We start from the raw sequence: 20,361 nt of genomic DNA, 5'->3' as shown, positions 1-20,361 counted from the left end.
TATTTGATATAGAAGTTGTGGTACACAAAGTGTGGGTCTTGGACAACACTGTTTACCGAAAGGGTCCATTGTCTTTAATTAGCAACAGCTTTCCATTGCTAGTTACCAAGTAAGCTTTTATGCTAACAATTATTTTGAGTAATTACCAATAGTGTCCACTGCCTTTAAGCATCACTGAGAATACAAAAGACATCTTTTTTTAATTGTCATTATATTTATTTATTTAAGTTATTTTTTAACATCAAAGCATTTTAACCTTGTTATCTATAACTGTGCATCAGAAAAAAATCAAAACTAATATTTGAGAAACAATCACATAATGAAACCCAAATTTTTATTCCAAAAGCATGTATGAAATGTTCAAACAATAATTAACATTATATGTAGACAATCAGACTGGCTTTAAAAAAAGGGGGCAAGTAATACTAAAACACACTCTCTTGAGGAAGTCTTTGCAATATGATGTACCCCCTCTATCAACAAATTTATACAGTATGTAACTCCCGTTTGCTGCTCACAATACAAATAATGATATACCACAATTTTGCAACAGCGCCCTCTTTGTTCTCATACACAGGTGCACCATTTCACAAACTGAAGAAAGTTACAGCTTTTTTTGTGAGGGAGGGGAGGGTGTCAAATGATTTCCATAGATATTGCAAATAGGGCAAATCCGCACTTCATAACTTGTGTTTAAGCTGAGCCATTGCTTGTGCCGAGCTGGTGATTAGCTTTCATAAGGGATATTTGTTTGTTTGCTGCTTTCCGGTTTAGTAGCAGCACAGGACCAAGTGGAAGGATCTTTATTTCACTCTTTTTAATTTTTCTAATAATACAGCATGTATTCTCAACTTGTTTTACAGTCTGCCATAACAATTTTCAAACAGTACTTTAAAAAAAATTGTTCCTGTTTTTATTTCAATTGCTATTGGATAATAATAATTGCAAAATTACCATATTATTTTGCCTCAAGACAGAATGTAAATGACAAACAAATTAGAATTTGTCTACTTCAAATGTGCAGGAAAGCTCAAGTTTCTCCAATTAGTCAAAAGACGGAATGTGAAAATTTAACGTGAAAACTCTATGCATTAATCATTTATAAATAATACATAAATTATCTACTTGTGATTGGTTCGGTGTAAATCAATCAAAGGTGTGAGAGAAGTGGCACAAGAATGGGACTAAAAATTAACTATCTTGAAATTAACATCTAAATAGCGTGGTGTGTTGCTCGGCTAAATCAGTCTACCAGCCAAATACTATGTAAAGAGTGCTGTCTGTAGCTGGTTTCCAATGCGTCCTGCTTAACAACAAACTAAGTAAACCAAATTGCTTTGAATTAGAAATGATCTGGGTCAAAAGTGTAAAGCAACAACAATGAAATTGCTGGGTAAAGACAGTTCATGCTAAGCCAAAACAGGCTATTAGCCAAAATACCATGTAATGTGCACTGTTTGAGCAAGAATCGCTTACTAAATTTGCTAAGTACTATCTTCTATATGAAATTTGGCCATGCACGTAGTAAAAGGATACCTGCTGAACATGTATTTGTGATGGGCTCACCTTAACTTAGCGGAAGAAATTTGACAAGCAATTTTGTCTAATTTTATGAAATCAGGGTTTCATTTCAACACAGAATTTAAAAGTACAGTTGTGCAACATTGATATTATTGATATTAATGCCTGTGGCCATGGCTCTAAATCTCATATTAGTTTGATGTAGATGTGCCCCCCCCCCCCCCGCCCCCCGCCCCTTCACCCACATATGAACTAAAGTAGGGTGCGAAATTGTAATTCACAAGCCTGACCTTCTAAGGTAAGAAGATGGATAATGAGGTCTTTAAAATTCATTACTTTCTTCTTTCTCAATCTTCTCAAGATTAGAGGGGATAAACAAGGTCCTCCTTAAAATCATTGTTTGCTAGCGTCATGTCTTAATTTACAATAAAAAAGGAAAAAAAGCAAACCTTAGCAAAAAAAACAAATGTACTAATATGCGAAGATATTGAAGAGACTTTTTAAGTCTTTAGATTGAACAGGAAATTAAAATCCACCTTTTTGTTTACAGTTTTATTCTAGCTTTCAAAAAAAACTCTTCTAGGGTTGAAACCTCACGCCATTGCCTATTTTTTGCTTTTTATTTACCAACGGAAACACTTACTTGATAAAAACAAATGCCACTTTTCAGATCAAATACGATATTTTTTCTGCTGAGACGCTCTACAGAGTGAAAGATTTATGAAAGACACAACTTGTGAGTAATAGGAAGCTGGTAGTCATTACCTTCCATTACCTAATAATAATAATAAATTCATTTGTTAACAGAAGACCACAGACTTTTTTCCAGTGACTCATGAGTTATTGTTAACATATGTCCATTACAAAACAATGTGTAGTCACAGCAGACACATGTCTATCAATCATTTTGTGGTGTTTCAATAAGAGACCACTGAAAAAGAAAAAGAAAACGTCCAGCCACTGAAAGCGGGTGATGGACATAAAATGTATCTATTGTTAGGTCTTTCTGATCTTCCCCACAAGTCAGCGTAACCAAATAACCAGTTGCATGTATTTACCATCCCTCTTTTGTGAATCAAAACGGTTTATAAATGAGTATTTTTTTGTCAAAATGGCTGCTTTGTGGACACTAACAGGTCTCAGCTAACCACATTTCCTTCGGCTATTATTCTGAAAAAAAAAGACCCTCCAAAAAATTCCCTACAGAAATATTTGGGCTTTGTGCTTCACAGAAACCCCCAGATGCACTGAGAGTTGTGGAAACGGGGAAAAGAAAAGCAAAGTAAAGCAAACATCGCCAGGAGACCTCAGCGCACTTCTGAATTTCCGTAATCAATTTCCCCCTCCACGGACCGACTTTGCCCCCCACAGCTGCCCTCTCCGAAAACACAGACCAATAATGAAAACCAACGATCGTACCGGAGAGTGTTGATTCCAACTCAAACACGTGTCAGGAACTCGGGTTACGCTTAAGCCTGAGTGGCGTTGCACTCTTCAATGTGCCTCCTCTCGCCCCCAAAAAAGTAAACGCCTTGCATCTGAGGGAAAAACTTCCCCGCGGGATTTGTGGAAAAGAGGGGGGTTTAGGAAACCTCTCGGAGGAGATTGCTAGCCCTGTGTAAACTGGATTGTGTTACAGATCAGGCTCGCTGCCAAGACCTGTTTGGGGGGGGGGGGTATTGTTGGTGGCAGTTCTTTATGGTATGACTGACATGACCCATATTGGAAGCCGAGGATAAATACTGTGTGTACATCCTCGGGCTATCAGGAAAAACCAAGAATTATGGTATTTTGGACAAATCTGGATCTTCACGTTAGTCAAAAACTTCCGTTAAGTTTGACTCTCCTCGAGGCGTTTTCCAAGAGTAAAAGAACAACCAAACTGAAATCTTTCAAACAAGGCAGAACCATGCGAGCCTTACAATTGCGCATAGACTTATTTTAAAAGTTGTAGAGCTAAATTCTACTGCAATTTAAATATCCAATTTCAATAAGCTCCAAATTGTTTGTCAAAAAATATTCTTTAAATATTAATTACACTGAAGGATATCAACATTATTATTATTATTTTATTTTATTTTAACTCAACAATACCAAATATTACAATACCTTACACAACCTTCACAGTAGAAATATCTCATACTGGATACAGAAACAGTATTTTATACAGTGTCACCTTTCAACAATTTGATATTAAATGTATTTACATCAAGGTGTATTTACAGAGTTATTAAGTGGCCTTGACGGAAAAGAAACTTTTAAGTAACCGTTACACCCAGTTGTGATGGAAAAAACATTGAAGTATTCGTATGACCAAACTGATTTTGCATACAAAAACATATGAAAGCTTCTAAACCAACTTCACTTGCACAAAAAGAGTGCACTCTGTCAGTGTAATCAATGAAACTTTGTTTTAACTTCAGTTCTTAATTTTTCACAAGTTTTTTGAAAGAGTTGATCAATGATTTTTACAATCCTAATATACAAAAAGCAACTTCAACATTTGTGTGTAAATATTAAAGTGAGGAAGTGTGTTGTGTAGTTTAAAAGAGTTTTCATACCTTTTGTAGATCAAGTTTTTGGCCATGATTTATATCCCTATAAAACACACTGTGAATTACAATAGTTGTAATACAATATACTTGTAGAAGTTTCAGCTTCATTATAAACTCTAAAAAGAGTTATTTCAAAGACATTAGTCTTATTTAAACTTTGCGTAAAGTCTTCTTTTCTTTTCTTAATCTCAGAACAAGAGTCTTAAAAGGACATGTTTTTCTTTCACTCTGGGAATGCAATTTTACTGATTATTAATTAACAAGCAAATTTCTCTATCTTACTCCCAATGTCTCATTGACTAATAAGGTCAAAGTTCATTTGTAAATTCTGCTAAATCGTAATTTGTTAAATTCAAAGGGCCCTTTCCACCGACACATCTCTTTCTAAATACACCTCTACACAATTCAAAACTTTGTTTCCTTTCTTTACAAAGATTTTGACAGCCTTTTTGTAACAAATATATTCATTTGGGAGAGGGTTGAATTTCATATTGATGGTGAAATTATCTTTGCATAGTCATGGGGATTTAAGTGACGTCATATTGGGAGACGTTTTATGCTTTACAAAGTTGTTTAACTTCCTTAACGTACTTTCTAAACTAAAAGTCTGCAAGCTACAAACAAACAGGGGCAAGAATGTTCAATCAAATCAATTTACTATTCCTTTAATTATTTTTGTCATGTACTAAGTTTTTAAAAATGCTAGGATTATGGGTGCCATTTTATTAAAAAATTTATGAAAATGAGAAAATGTTAGCTGAAAGAACGGTAACATAGCATTTCAAAACAGTTGAGGGCATTTTAAAACAGTTTAGGGGATTAAGGAAAACTTGAACCATGGATGGTAATGAAGACAAATGGTATTTTTTAAATTATACAAATGAAGTGGGGAAAACAGCATGAAATATTCATAATAGTTTACAACTAACTTAAATACTGTACATCTCTGGATAGCATTAAACCACCATTGACCATAAACATTCTGAAAAACAACATCAGATAGATTAATGGAATTAATTCAAGTGTATTTTTTTGTTTCCACTTAGTCGTGAATGATCCGAGAATAGCACAGGCTTTTACTGCTTAAACCCTGGCAACGAATCCCCACTTCCCCATGGCAGAATCAGTAAAACGGCAGAAGGAAAAAAAACAATCAACTTGAACTCCACTTATATGGGAAATGTGGAGGGGGTAAATTTGGTGGTTTCTCCGTCCAGAGTTGGTGCACTCGGGGCCCCTTCAAACCACCGACAGGGACACGGGTTATTTATTTCAATTTATATGCACACATCCGATAGAGTACACGTCCATAGCTTCGGATTTGTCTTCTGTTTCTTTATGCATAAACTCCCAGTTGACTCAAGGCGAATACAACACACGACGTACCGAGAGAGAAAAAATATCACGGAATTCGAAGAACACGGCCCTAGCATCACGTTGTGTATTGATTGTCGGTTGTAATTGCATGCCGCTTCGAGCGCCACCGGAGGTTGCGTTATCTCAGCGCGAAGGAGTTTTCTATATATGGACGTCAAGGCGATCCCGTTGTCTCCTGCGTGTCTGGGGTGCTCCTTCCTTGAGGGGGGTCTCAAGGGGGGTCTCATAGGGGAGTTGGTAGAGCTGTACACGGAGGGGGATGGGAGGGGGACTGGGGTCGGTAGATCATAATGACTCCAGGCGATCCTTGCATGCGTTGGCTACTACCTCTAGGGTGTCGTGATCAAGCTCCTTGATGAGTGTTAACACAGCGGTCAGGATGTTGGCATTCTGGAAGACAAGAATAAGGAAATGGGCGGGGGGTGAAGAGAGGGTTAGCATGTATTTGTGTAATCAATGAGAGAATTTAAACAAAATAATCTTGGTGGATGTGCAGAAAATGAAAGTGATGATTGGTTAGAAACTTAAAATGCAATGATGATTTGGGGTTAGTTTAAAGGGAATTGAAGTTAGAGACTTTAAAAGCAAAAATTAGTTTTGAAACTTAATCAGCATTAAGGAAAATATAATTGTAAAAAGCTATCAGACTTTGTCTTACTTTTAACATTTCAATATTTTTCTTTTAAAACAATGAACTATTAATGGCAGTTATATTTGCATCAAAAACAAACTAAATCTTAAACAACTGAAAACTCGAACACAACAAAAAACAAGTTGATTTAAAGGAACACATTGCCTTGGATCGGTCGAGTTGGTCTGTTGAAAAGCATTTGTAACCGTGTGTTATAAAATGCATATGGGTAGAAAAATGTTGTAAAAGTAGAATATAATGAGCCGCACAAACATGCCTTAAAATTGCACGGTTTTCCTTTTAACTCGTCGACTAACACGGTCGGCCATTTATGGGAGTCAAATTGTTGACTCCCATAAATGGCCGACCGTGTTAGTTCACACAGTAAAAGGAAAACCATTCAATTTCGAGGCATATTTGTGTGGATCATTGTATTCTACTTTTAAAACATCTTTCCAACCATACGCATTTTATAAAAAAACGGTTAAAAACGCTTTTTATAGACCAACTCGTCCGATGCAAGGCAATGTGTTCCTTTAACAACAAGCTTTGTATGGTTGTTAGTGTTAAACTCAATGTAGAGAGGTATTTACACATGCAAACCTGTAACAAAGGTACCCAATTGGGTAAAGGTACCCATTTTGGAAAGTGTGTACAAAACCCAGGGGAGCTGCTGCCACAAAGAGAACGAACCAAAAAAGAGGGACAATTATGAGGTACCCGATTGCAGGTATTTACAAACTTGCGAGTGTTTCTGAAAATATTTTGTTCGCACTTGAAATTCATTTGCATAAAAAAAACAAGCTAATTTGTACGTGTTTTACAAATTATTAAATGGTGCTTAAATTATATCATATTTTTTTTAATTAAGGTTGGAATCTTCAACACTTACCAATAAATTTTGACATTTGCTACAACATATTTTCAATTCTGAGACTTTATTTCTTTTCTGCTCACAAAACTCAAAGGCATTTAATAGTAATGATTATTGCAATTTATTTTTTCCTTCAGGGCAAACACAACTGGAAATCAGATTATTGGAGGAAAAAATACGACGCCTGTTGTAACCACATGTTTACTTTTATCTGTCTAGTAAAATACACACAAAAATAGAAACTTTCAACACTGAATATCCGAAACGACAACATGGTGTGCGGCACTGTTAGTTCTTTCCCTCAGTATTTTTGTTTCTGATAACCTTAGAATCACCACCATTCATGTTTGACTCTAAATCAAAAATAACTCCTGATAAGAACTTTACAATTTAGTCCTTCACAATTTCAAATTCCACAGTGAAAAAGAAAGGTGACAGACTATGTCCATAAACCGGTGTCCTTTCTCTATATGAATCTACCATGAAAATTGCAGCTTAAAGGCAGTGGACACTATTGGTCTTAACTCAAAATAGTTATCGGCATAACACCTCACTTGGTAACAAGTAATGGGAGAAGGTTGATAGTATAAAACATTGTGTGAAAAGGCTCCCGCTGAAGTGACGTAGTTTAAGTAATTTTCCACGAATTTGATTTTGAGACCTCAAGTTTCGAATTTGAGGTCTGGAAATCAAGTATCTGAGAGCACACCACTTCGTGTCACAAGGGTGTTTTTTTCTTTCATAGTTATCTCGCAACTTAGATGACCAATCGAGCTCAAATTTTACACAAGTTTGTTAATTAATGTATATGTTGAGATACACCAAGTGAGAAAACTGGATTTTGACAATTACCAATAGTGTCCATTGTCTTTAATCTGTTGTGAAAATAGTGAAAATCAAGCATATACTAGCTGCAGTAGGCTTTTAAACCAAACGTTTTTATCAACATTTATTTTTTCAGAGCGACTACTAAACGACACATACACCTTCCCTTTAAAAAAAATTCGAACAACAAAAGAAACCTCCCGGAAACATTCCCAAAACAGCTCTCCCTAGCCTTCCCTTTGAAGGTACTGATAAAACAAAACGGATGTTTTTAGTCCTACAAGGATGTTGATGGTGTCGGAAAGTTTCTCAAAAAAACTTCATACCATCAAAAGCTTCTGTAGGCTTCTGAACCAAAAGTTTATATCGCCATTAATTTTAAGAGAGTGACCAAATGTACAGTTTCTCTTTAAAATAAAACGACCGGCTCAACAAAACAAAACCTCCCAGAAAAAAATCCCAAAACAGCTCTCCCTTCACGGCAGGGATGTATGTACTCATAAAAACCCCATATGTTTTTAGTCCTACATGGATGTTTATGATGATGAAAATGTTTCTCTTAAAAAGCTTCAGACCATCGGAAGCTGCCCCTGTAGGCTTCTCAACCAAACGCTTCTACTGTCATTAGTTTCACGGGTGATTCAAACGTATACCTTCCCTTTAAAATAAAATAACCAGCTCAACAAAACAAAACCTCCCGGGGGAACAATCGAAAACAGCTCTCCTTTGTGGCAGGGTTGTAGGAACTGATAAGAAAAAAACGTATGTTTTTAGTCCTACAAGGATGTTGATGATGTCGGAAACGTTTCTCAAAATGCTTTATATATATACTGTTAAAAGCTACTGTAGTCTTCTCAACCAAAAATGTTAAGAGTCGATTACCAAACGAACACCATCTCTTTAAAAGATAGAACGACCAGCTCAACAAAACAAAACCTCCCCAGGAATGTTCCAAAACAGCTCTCCCTTCGCAACAGGGATGTACGTACTCATAAAAAAAACAGATGTTTTTAGTCCTACATGGATGTTGATATTGTCAGAAACATTTCTCAAAATGCTATATAATAGTAAAAACTACTGTAGTCTTCTAAACCAAAATTTTTAAGAGAGTGATTACTAAACGAACACTATCTCTTTAAAGAAAAAATAACTACCAGCTCAACAAAACAAAACCTCCCCAGGAATGTTCCAAAAACAGCTCTCCCTTCGCGCGGCAGGGTTGTAGTACTGATAAAAAGCGGATGTTTTTAGTCCTACAAGGATGTTGATGATGTCGATAAATGGGGGTAGTCTGAGCACCTGTTGAGAGGTGGGACTTGACTCTCCATTGTCGCCGACAAGGCGTCCCAACGAAACATGCTACATCTTACACGATTGAAACAAGCTGTGGTGTGTTTTTTTTTTTTACATTCAATTCAAATTACTTGTTAAAAAAAAATTAATTATTCATTACTTGTTTGTGAGGAATGGCGGGGAAAACACACTTCATTTTAATTTCGAGAGGTAGTCGTCTGTTTTCTTGTCGCTTTGTGCAAAAGAGGTGTTCAGAAAACTCAAATTTAAATATATTATCTTTAAACAATTCAACCATACCCAGACATGGGCATAATTTAGTAGACAGTTGTGTTCACTGTTCTAAACTTCATATTTTTTATTTATTTTTCTTAAAAAATATGGGCGAGGCAAAGAAAACAATTATTAATCTTAATTTGTATTTCAATTAAAAAAAAAAATCTTTGAAAACAAATTTTGTGGAGAAAAAAAAAACACATCGCTAATAAAACAACAGCCTTGATAATTCCGAATGGTACTAAAACATAAATACATAAGATCAAAGACAAGAAAAACTACAAAGAGAAGAAGAAATGTATAGCTTGATACTTTTATGCCGTCATGATATGCCTAATGCAAATTTGACGACGAGGAGAGGATGCGTCACAATTAGTGGAAAGTACACGAACAGAGAAGGACCACGACCAAAGTACAGAGCCATTGTTCGAAAAAATCACCTGATACAAAATCCCAAAACCCTTGGGGCCGAGGCTGAATGAAGAAGATCTTTCATTATTTTTTGTTCCTCGCACAAAATAAACTCTGTTTTGTGAATTAAATTTAAGCGTGTTTGCTCAAAAAGGATGAACGACTGCAGTAAACTGAAAATTGCTTGTAAAGCCATTTGATGACTCATCCGTTAACTTCATCCATTTTTTATTTCTTTCATTGTTATTCTTTTCTCTCTCCTTTTATAGTAATATTATTGTTATTTTGTTTTCTTTTCTTCTAGCTTTTTTCAGTTTTATGGTTTTAAAAGGATCAGGCGGAGGGGAAATTATTAAAGATAACACTCTTTTGACTATCACACATTTACTTTATGAATCATACACAATAATTATTATTTTATTTTAGTGGGGTTTTTCTTCTTCTTCGCCTTCATGGTTTGAAAAGGATCAGGCTGGGAGATTTAAAGAAAATACTCTATTGACTTTCATCCATTTGATGTGAGTCACAGAATAATATTTAAAACTGTATAGTATAGAAACACTAGGTATTGCCGTCTTAACATTTTTAATAAAGATTTACACAAACATAAACCACTCAATACAAGAACATATTTTAAATGGCACCATAGTAAGGATCCACAATGCTTCAGACAAGGTAAGGTTCAATGATGTTTCCTCTATTTATTCTCTTTTATTTTCTTATTATTTTCTTTATTATGGGGTAATTAGAGTCTGTCAACAAGAAACTCTGACACTGGGATCCACATTTTAGGAGGTATGTTTAAATAGAGGCATTTCCCTTATTTCGATACCCCCAAGGAGTTGGAGATTTTAGAGGGTTTTTTTTTATTAAGGGAAGTAGATCAGAGAGATCTGGGAAAAAAACATTCACCAAGCAGGCATTAAAAAAGTCTGAATTTAGTTTAAAGTCTGAAAGTCTGAAGTTAAGATTTTCAGCGCAAAGTGAATTTGGTTATTTGTACAAGTTTATATCATTAAGAATTTGTCATTTTTTGTTAAAAGTTCTGAGAACAGTCCGTGATGAGAAAGGGTGTAAGCCCTGGACTTGTTTTCCAACAGTATGCTCTGGTCGTCTTTAGGAGAAGAATTTAACCCAAAGTTTTTAACCTCAGATTCAAATTTATATAAGAATATTTTTTTTTAAACATAGCTAAAGAGCTCTAAATTGGATCAAATAAGAAAAATATCAAACATTCTTGGAAGTAAAAGCCAATACATGATCTTACAAACTAACACAACTGCACCAAGAAGGCCAGAAGGCTAACAAAATATAGGTCACAGTTTACATTCAACATCGCCATAAATAAAGAAACGCCCGACACCCATAATTACACTGTGTTAAAACAATTCAGCGGGAGAGCTGATTCAGAGTCTGTCTCTTCCGCTCTAAGCAAACAAATTGCTACACGGTTTACTTGGCAAAGAGCTATTAATCTTTCATACATCCAGTAGTTGGTTTACACAACCAGAAAAACCTATCGCTCATACTGATGAATTTAGTCTCGATAGTCTGTTGACTTTGTTTTAAAGTGAAGGGACAAAAAAAGTGGTTTTATATTATGACAGGCCTGTATGCTTCGTTTTTGAAAGGACAAGGGCACCACTGGCATTTTCTCCTTGGTAAAGGGCACCCTATGGGGAGATAGTAAGTTTCTACCGGAGCATTTCAAGGGCACCAAGGCAGTGACCAAGGGGCAAGAAGGCCTTTTATGATGTACAGCTGATACATACTTATTCAAAATATTTATGATAGGTTTGTTTATTTGGTGAATCGGGTTGGTTCAGATAATTTCTTTTTTAACCTCATTGGACCTTGGTTCGAATCCCACCTCAGACCTTAGATAAAGCCTTGCTTGTGGATTGGGTTTTCAGTCCCTTCTTGACTGCATGGGATTTCCCTATTTTGGGGTTTTTCTCCCCCATCTAAACTGAACATTTCTTCTTGTTTTCTATTTATCCTGCTATTGGACTCACACTAAAACAAATTTTCTGGGAAATTGTACCCCACAAATTTAGGTGACTTTTTCACATTTGAATTGCTTAACCTGGCAAACTCTTAGAGAGAAAACAAAACTACTTTTTTAGAGTACATGTTATTGTGGTAGGGTTAAGTGAGATAACTTGGTACACCAGAGTTAGTATAATAAGTGTTAGCTTCTTCCCAAGAAACAAACATGGGGGTGGGGGTGGGGTGGGGTGGCGGTGGGGGTGGTGTGGGGTGGGGTGGCGGTGGGGGTGGTGTGGGGTGGGGTGGCGGTGGGGGTGGTGTGGGGTGGCGGCGTGGGTTGTACCCCAGGAATTTCTTTGGGGTTATTTCTTCGATTTAAGTTTGATAGTGTGAAAAGGGCTTCAGAGGTTTTACAGACAAAAACACAACCAAACAGCAAAGCTAAAACAGTTATAACTCCCAAAATCTGTGCACTTGTTACTTCATGGGAAGATTAAAGTCGTTTCAACTAGCAGAGTTCTGAAATAATTCCCAGGCCTGCTTAGTAGATCATACTGATTCAATGCAGTACAAACACACTCAACCTAGTTCTCACATCCGCAGAGTATCTACATGCGTTTAGACACATTTAAAACCAATTATGGCACCCAGAGTCAAAGTTTAACTCATGAACCTACGGAATGTATGATGTCCAACACATAGCTGAAAGGCAAAACTGTTTACAATAACAGTCTTGCTTGAAATCCATGGAAAGCCTTTTTCCACATGAATTCAGAACTTCTTTAAAATCTTGAAGTTTTTTTTTTTATTAATGCAAACTGAAATCTCATCTTGATAGAGCAGACTATAAAGCATATGACATCATAAACTGATAATAACCCTTTCATGCACCACTTATTTTTGTGATAAATTGATCATATGGGCACATTGTTAACAATTTTTTTTTTTTTTTTTAATTACAAAAAACAACAGATCACAATAGTGCCCTCAAGAGTCCTCTTTCAAATTCTGATAATCTGTGTGGCCATGCGACCTTTATTATTCATTCTACGACAATTTTTCTGAAGGGACATAAACCGTCTGCTAGCGACCGTTTGGCGCACGAAAGAGTTAAAAACAGAAGACAGAGATAGGACCGTTGCATTACTTCTGCTGCCATCCTCCACAATTCTCCTTAAAGTGCATTCAGCAATTATCAGATCACATCATTTAGCAATAGTAATCCACTCTAGGTAGTTGCAAATACACACGTGGCTCTATCTATGTAGCTGTTAATGACGGCTCTAGAAATGAGAACAGGTGGCCATGCTGGATGTGATGATCATACTCCACATTGGAGTCCTGGTGCGGACAGCAGGGCAGATGTTTGGCACCTAATTTATCTTATAAACGTGACTCCTTCATTTCTTTTCCCCATTGCGTGCTGATTACCACAATAATGACCATTGGAGTGTGAAAAGAAGTGGATGTATTGATATACCATACGGGGGCCATTAAGCAACACCTCCCCTCACGCAATACGGCACTTGCCCAGTAAAGGCCGAGTCGGCACTGTTCGACAATTTGAATGCAAACAAAATCATGGAAAGACAAATCTCAGTTTGAAGCATGTGTTTAAAGAGGGAAATACATATTTGATTTATCTATTTTATTATTTTTACTTATGAAGAGTTTATCACTCCCTTCCTATAGTTTCAATTAAATCTGACTATAAAGATTATTATTCATTACTTTTGATGGTTATGATGTTCAAGATTGGTGAAAACAATGAGGCACGTTCTGCATTTTTATGCAGCTTCCCACTTCAAGCTTATTTTGATTGTGACAACCAAAATAAGCCAACGGTTATTCCTTATGCTTGAATACATTTCAGTAAGAGTATTTATCTAGGGAAGTGGCACTGGTGCGAACTTAATAATAAGTGAGGTTTCTGATTGATTTGTTCCCTTCTTTTTTTCTTTTGGAATAAAACCCCCCCACAATATTTCAATTCAATTGGAACCAAGAGAAAAGGGGCAACAAAAATTTAAGGGTGAAGATGGGCAGGAGATTTGCTTCAATCACAGGGGAAAAGGCAATCAAATGGCACTTACTCTTCCTTTACTTGTACTTCTGTGTTTAGCTGGCGAGAGTTTGTCAACTGGGAGAGGTTTCAAACCGAGCTCCTCTCGTATTTTGCTGCAAAAAGGAACATAAACACTACGTATTGTTAAAATCTTGTCAAAAGGAATACAATTTCTCAAATGCTATTGCCAAGTATAAGACCTTTTTAACCAAGTAACAGTTTAACAATGTGCTGTGGCGAAATCTGCAGACAAACATACCTGGGCAAAAAAAAAAGGGCGAACCCCTTCTGTTAAAGATAATGTATTGGGTTCTTTTTTATGTGCATTACACAACACACAGGATGTAAGGTTTTACATAGCAACTGAAGGAAAATGCAAGAATGGTTAAGTGTCTTGCTTTTAGGACATTAAGGGTCAAGAGCGGGACGCGAACCTACCCTCTGCTGTTCAGAACACCAGAGCTTGATTCCAGCATGCCTGAATGCTCATCCTTGACACACCACATTGCTAGTGGGTGTGGTTCTAGTTTGGATGTGTAAGCACAACATTTCCTCACGTAGGATGTCAACGTGCATGCCCTTGTGGCTAGATGCGCAGGTCTCCATCTGTTGGGTCTGAAGAGAAAACCCACACAGTCTGAACTGCACCATTAACAGCCCGGGCCCGGGTAAAATCCAATTGTCATGACAGTTAAATCAATCAGTGGCAATTTACTGTTTCAAGAGTGACCCTGAGACTTGAGCAGAGAAAGCCCTGGTCCTGTGGAGAGACACTTGAAGATGCATTGTGTGTCTCCTTTAACCCAATGAGAGGACGTAACCAGTTGGTTTCAACCATGATCTAACCTGGCCAAAAGAGCACTTATAATGTCTTATATGCAATGCAGATGACTCACATTGCAGTCTTACTAAACATCTTTTTTAAAGCCCGTCTTTCGTGGACGAAACTGGTAATAGGACTAATTTTAAAGTTTTGTTTGGCAAGCACAGATCTGCCTGCCACTTTAACCCTCAAAAAGCACTTGTTATTTTTTATTTTTTTTATTTTTTATTTGGGAGGGGGGGATTTAACTCAGCATTAGGGTTCTTCCACTAAACACAAGTCAACGTATCGAGACAGCCTGCAGGAATTGCACGTTTCACCGTGTCATGACATGTGTTTAAAATAAATCCGTTATTCTCGATATCGAGAATTGATAATTGTTTTAATGTTTTCTCAAAAAGTAAAGCATTTCATGGACTAATGATTCAAGAGAAGTCTTTTACCATTACCTTCTGCAAATCCTGTAAGTTATTTGTAAATTTGTGAACTTCTATTTTTTTTTTCTGTTCCGAAAGTGTATAATGGCTTTAACTTCAGCGTCTAATTTAGTCTTCTGCGACAGAACGTTTGTACCCGCCCTTTGTTTCTGATCCTAACAAACTCAATTTTAACAACCAATTAGCTTTCAGTCTACCCTTCACCAAATACAATAATAAATAAAAAAAAAAATTATGCTCCGTGCAAAAATTATGATAATCTTAATTACAGGCACTTGCATAAAAAAGCACTTCAGACAGTTTCAAACTCCTCATAAAATTTAGCGAGCCATCCAGTTTAAAATATTTATATAAACAAATGAAAGGTACATAAATAAAGTGCATTCACTCATTTACAGTCCCCCTTTTAATCTTTGCATTAAGTATACCCTACCAGCTCAAACACGAAATTCAATTAAAATTATTGTAGCCATGGGACATATTGGAAAAGTAAAAAACCATTATCAGTACCACTGACTTGTGCATACTTTTTGTTCACTCACTCTCTCTTGTTTATACACCCATTGGCATTGGGTGTCTAGCCGTATTTTTAATTTTTGTGAGTTCTTTTTTTTGGGGGGGGGGGGTGTTAATCTCTGCCTTTTTTTTCTCTCTGTCTTTTTTTTTTTTTTTTTTTTTTTGGCTAGAGATCTTTATTTACTCAGGATTACAACGGAAAATCACCAAGCACGTGTTTTGGCAACGAGTAGTGGTGGCTGAGGCTGAAGACACACACCAGAGCCAGAGGGGAAAAAAGTGGAACGATGACGACGACAACGCAAGAAGAGAGCAAGCAGATGGAGATGATGAGGAGTGGGAGATGAAGTGTGTGGTGAAGGTGGATCATCTATTGTAATGACTAATGGATAAAGACACGCGTCTCACTGCTAAATTACCTACGCTGTGATAATAATGCGTTGCACGATTCAAACACCAACGTCGTCGCTGGAAACCAAAATGAAAATAATATTCAATTTAGGGGGTTGTGGGGGAATCTTGTTAAGAAAACCCCCTCTCCTTAACCTCTACCGGAGGGGACGTAGGGTTTTCGAGACTCTATTATATTCCTATAGGAGACGAGAAGAGGGGGGAAAGATGGGGTGAAATTAGCAGGCCTCTGGAGTGCGGAGACACAATAACTAGCAATCAAGGGAAGGCGTGGTGGGGCATAGTTTGGCTGGAGCTGCCTTGTTCATCATCAACACCTCGGGTGTTGATGGAGGGGGGTGTGTGTTGATAACGATCAGAGGTCTTTTGTTGTCTTGTAGATGGCCTGTGGGTCTCAGATCGGTGATTCAGACAGGGAGTGGCCAATCAGACAGAAGTCAAAACAGCCACGGGCGATTGGTTAATAACGCAGCGTGCCTAGCTTGATTCCGTCCAATCAGAAGTGCGTTACACATCATTCAGGAATTAAATACGTTAAATAATTCCTTTCCCCGAAAAAAGGGAACTCCGTTCCTTAATGGTTTTTTTGCACAACAACGTTCAATCGATGAACGCATTCACCAACATCTAACTTTTGTCAATGAAGGCTGTGAGTTTAACATACCAAAGTCTAACTCCCATTGGTTAAACCAAATCTCTGCCTGAAACTAAAATCTGATCATTCTTCTATGGTTTCTATACTTCTCCTTTTTCTAATCAACATCATCAGCCACTTGTCATGCACTATTTATTCAAGTAATAAATTGATCATAATGGACACATTAACTGTTGACTTGTTTTTTACAAAAAGGCAACCACCCAAAAACAAGTCACAATATTACCATCAAGAGTCCTCTTTCCCATTCTGAAAGCTGTTTGGTTGTGCAATCTTTGTTTTGTTTTTTTTGTTAAACAACTTTTCTTCTGAAGAGATTTACACCGACCACTAGTGATTGGTCAGCACATAAAAGAGTTAAATCAAAAAAGAAAACTAGTCTTAAAAATAGAATGAAGGGTGGGAGAGGCTTCAAATGAAGAAGTGGAGAATTGTTATTATTTTTATTATTATTATTGTGTTTTTGTAAAAGGATGAATCAGCGTAGGCCTCCATTAGCTTGTCAATTTTGCACAGGAACTCTCAGTGGACATCCCCAAATGGTTCTGTAATTTACATTCCCCCTTGAGAGCTCCATTCAACAACATCAAAAAACCCAAGCTTTCCTGTAATCACTCCATCTTTGGTAAAACTGTTTGCAGTGTACTTTCAGAGTAGGGACCAACGAGTGCTTTTTCATGGAGATTACTTCTGTTTGAGTGGGTTTTTGACAATTAGTGGTTGACAATCATAGAGCGGTCCCTTCTGTATGATGTCATTCACCTCCATGTCAATGATCTGATTGGTTGAACTGAGTAATAATCTTCTGTCTGGACCAATCAGGGCCCAATTTCATAGCACACAAAATTATGCTTAACAGAATAAGGTTACACTACCTTGTCACATGTACAAATTGTGACTGGTATCTAGCTCGTTTCTGCTCACCAGAAAATTGTTCAGCAATTTTCTCTGCTAAAGCAGCTCTATGAAATTGGGTCGCGGTCTTGGACCTTTTAAAAGTTTCCCAAATTTACTTTTACAAGAATGCCCAAATGGAAATGCCCGTTGCGAAATATATTGAAAAGATGTAATTCCAGGCCTGCCACTGTGCACTTTAAGCATAACACCTGTGTTCTGTTACAGTACACTCACAATAATGCAACAAGCATCTTGTTTCACCTGACCAACAAAAAGCAGACAGGACACAGTTAGCTAGCTGAAGGATTCATGAGGTCTTAAGCTTGAATACTTTTTAATTTTCCCACACTATCGAACAGAATTCTAAATATAGCTACATCCAATCAGCAATAACCTTGTCCTCAGATGACTTTCACCCGATTGGTCTTTCAGGGACAATCTTCCAGGAAACAAACCAATCAGCTGTGAGAGATTCATTTGACAGCATCCAATCAGCAATGTCACTCTCTTTGCCAATATATTTGGACATGATTGGTCAGATGAGCAAGTAACTCTACTCAGAAGGGAACAGCCAGAGCTCACTTGCAGAAATTTGTCTTTTGACCTGGAGTGAACATCCGATTTGCCGATTTATACCAATCTTCAACTAGGAACAAACCAATCAAATATCAGGCGTTTCAGTAAACATGGTATGTTTGAAATAAAGACAACTTCTTAAAACACAGACCTCTTACTTTGAGTGATGGATCGTGATCTGATTGGTCTGTTGGGCAATATTCGACTCAGCAGCAGCCAATCAGGAGTGACTTCTTTCACTGGCACAAACCAATCACTTATGAAATTCTGCAAGCACAAACCACACCTTCCAATCTGATTGGTCAACCGGGACAATTTTCACATGAGCAAGTAACCAATCAGCATTGACCTCATAGACTGTGAGTGGTGGAATAAACTGATCAACATTTATGATCAATGTTTTGGTCAGTATCCTCTGAAGACAATAAAAGCATACTGATAGAAACGTTCTCAGAACCAACATTACTCAATTAAGTACCACCAGCCAACCAACAATGACCTTTCTCATTTTCAAGTATCGTCATATTTTGATTGGTCAATAGTACAATGTTCTCCTTAGTGAGCAGCCAATCGGCATTGACCTCATTGAGTAGCTACTACTACTACTACTAGGCAAGGCAGGTGTTTCCTTGGGGGGGGGGGGGGGGACGACACACCTAGAGAATGATTGAGTTAAGTCTAGAGAGCACTAGACAATGCCTTGCATGATTCTTGTCCAATGGAGCTACGACTCCAAGCCTTGTTAAGTCCAAGCTACAAATACCCTCTGGGCTCTATGCCTCTGTATTACTCATAAACTCATGATTGCCGCTCGGCCAATAAAGTGCAATAACTTCATTTCGCTGCTGCTGCGACAATTTTTTTCTTATCATTTTACAATCTCACCTCCTTCTCTTTTTACTTTTCATAGACCAAGGGCATCAACGTGATGCTCTAGCTTATATTTATATCTCCTCTTCTTTTTTTTTTTTTGCAATCTCAAGAATATTAGGGGGAAATCCTTGGGTCAATTTAAGTGGTGAATCATACAGGAATACAAGGAATAAATCAGCATAAATAAGATTACTATTGCCCAGGAGCTAAGACCAGTCACCATACTTACACGTACAAGCGCTAATAATGAGTGAATCAATATGCAGGGTGCAATACAAATGCAAATAGAGGATGGGGAGACAAAATAATACTTTGCGTAACGACAAAATGGAAAAATAAACAAAATCAAAGCAATTCCAAACACGTTTGAAATGAGACAGACAAGTGTCAGATTCGTAAATATCAATTGGACGAAAAGGCCATTCATTTGCAATTACATTACATATCAATAGATGACAAGATTCAATGGCATCGATCAATCTACACTGCTCCCTCTCAGAAATTTACAACCCCCCCCCCAAAAAAAAAAAATAAATAAATAAAAATTTCATCAAGACGGACACAACCTCAGGCCTGTATACTTTGTTTTTTATAAAAGGGCAAGGGCACCAAGGCATTTTTTCCTTGGTAAAGGGCACCCTATGAGGCAATTGAAAATTTCTACCGGAGCCTTTCAAGGGCGCCAAGGCAACAGACCAGAGGTAATGACACAACCTTGGGCATGTATGCTTTGTTTTTGAAAGGACAAGGGCACCAAATCTAGCATTTTCTCCTTGTTAAAGACCACCCTATGAGGACATTTCTATCGGAGCATTTTAGGGGCACCAAGGCAATGACCAGAGGGCACGGAGGCAATCGCCTTTGCTGCCTCCATGAGGTATCCGACCCGACCGTAGTATTTCTTTCAATACAGAAACAAATATGTGTTTGACTCGTACCCTGACACTTCCAGTGACAGTCACAAGCATCAACTGAGGTGAAAAGCATCACGGTGTACACTTCAACAACTCATACTAAATGCTGGTACACAAACACTTCCACTCTGTGAGACAAAATAAATTAGCTGTCCCATCAACAATTATATCTTCTTTATTTCCTCCTTGTCGTCAGACAGGCAGGGTGGACAACCTCTTCAATTTACTGTGGGTGTTAGAATAGTGCACTGTGAGGGTCAGGGGAGGAGCTTTGATGTAGACAATGCTGGTGGTAGTGGTGGTGGCACAAGAAGAGGGTTTCCAGTCAAGTCAGGGCGAAGGCCAAGGAGGCCCTTTGATGGAAAAACAGCCCAACTCAAAAACAAAAAACTTTTGCAGAGGTCAGAGCTTCTTCACCTCTATTTTCCTTATCTGGGAAATG

General features: G+C 37.4%; 1 protein-coding gene across 3 annotated transcripts in view; it reads right to left on the bottom strand.

The window, feature by feature from the left end:
* Nucleotides 1-2,069: 2,069 nt before the first annotated feature.
* Nucleotides 2,070-20,361, bottom strand: part of LOC139937566 (cilia- and flagella-associated protein 410-like) — an 86,379-nt gene continuing 68,087 nt past the window's right edge. Inside the window, exons 5-7 of one of the 3 annotated variants that reach the window (XM_071932770.1) lie at nt 14,256-14,432; nt 13,846-13,930; nt 2,070-5,843 (exon numbers count right to left, since the gene is read on the bottom strand). In XM_071932770.1, the coding sequence (XP_071788871.1) occupies nt 5,739-5,843; nt 13,846-13,930; nt 14,256-14,432 (367 nt within the window). In that variant the 3' untranslated portion in view covers nt 2,070-5,738. Of the gene's footprint in view, nt 5,844-13,845; nt 13,952-14,255; nt 14,433-20,361 lie in introns of all 3 variants that reach the window. The other 2 variants (XM_071932771.1, XM_071932772.1) reach the window with 2 other exon arrangements.

The sequence above is a fragment of the Asterias amurensis genome, chromosome 5 (assembly GCF_032118995.1).
Source record: "Asterias amurensis chromosome 5, ASM3211899v1".
Lineage (NCBI taxonomy): Eukaryota > Metazoa > Echinodermata > Asteroidea > Forcipulatida > Asteriidae > Asterias > Asterias amurensis.
This window is presented reverse-complemented; position numbering and strand designations above follow the sequence as displayed.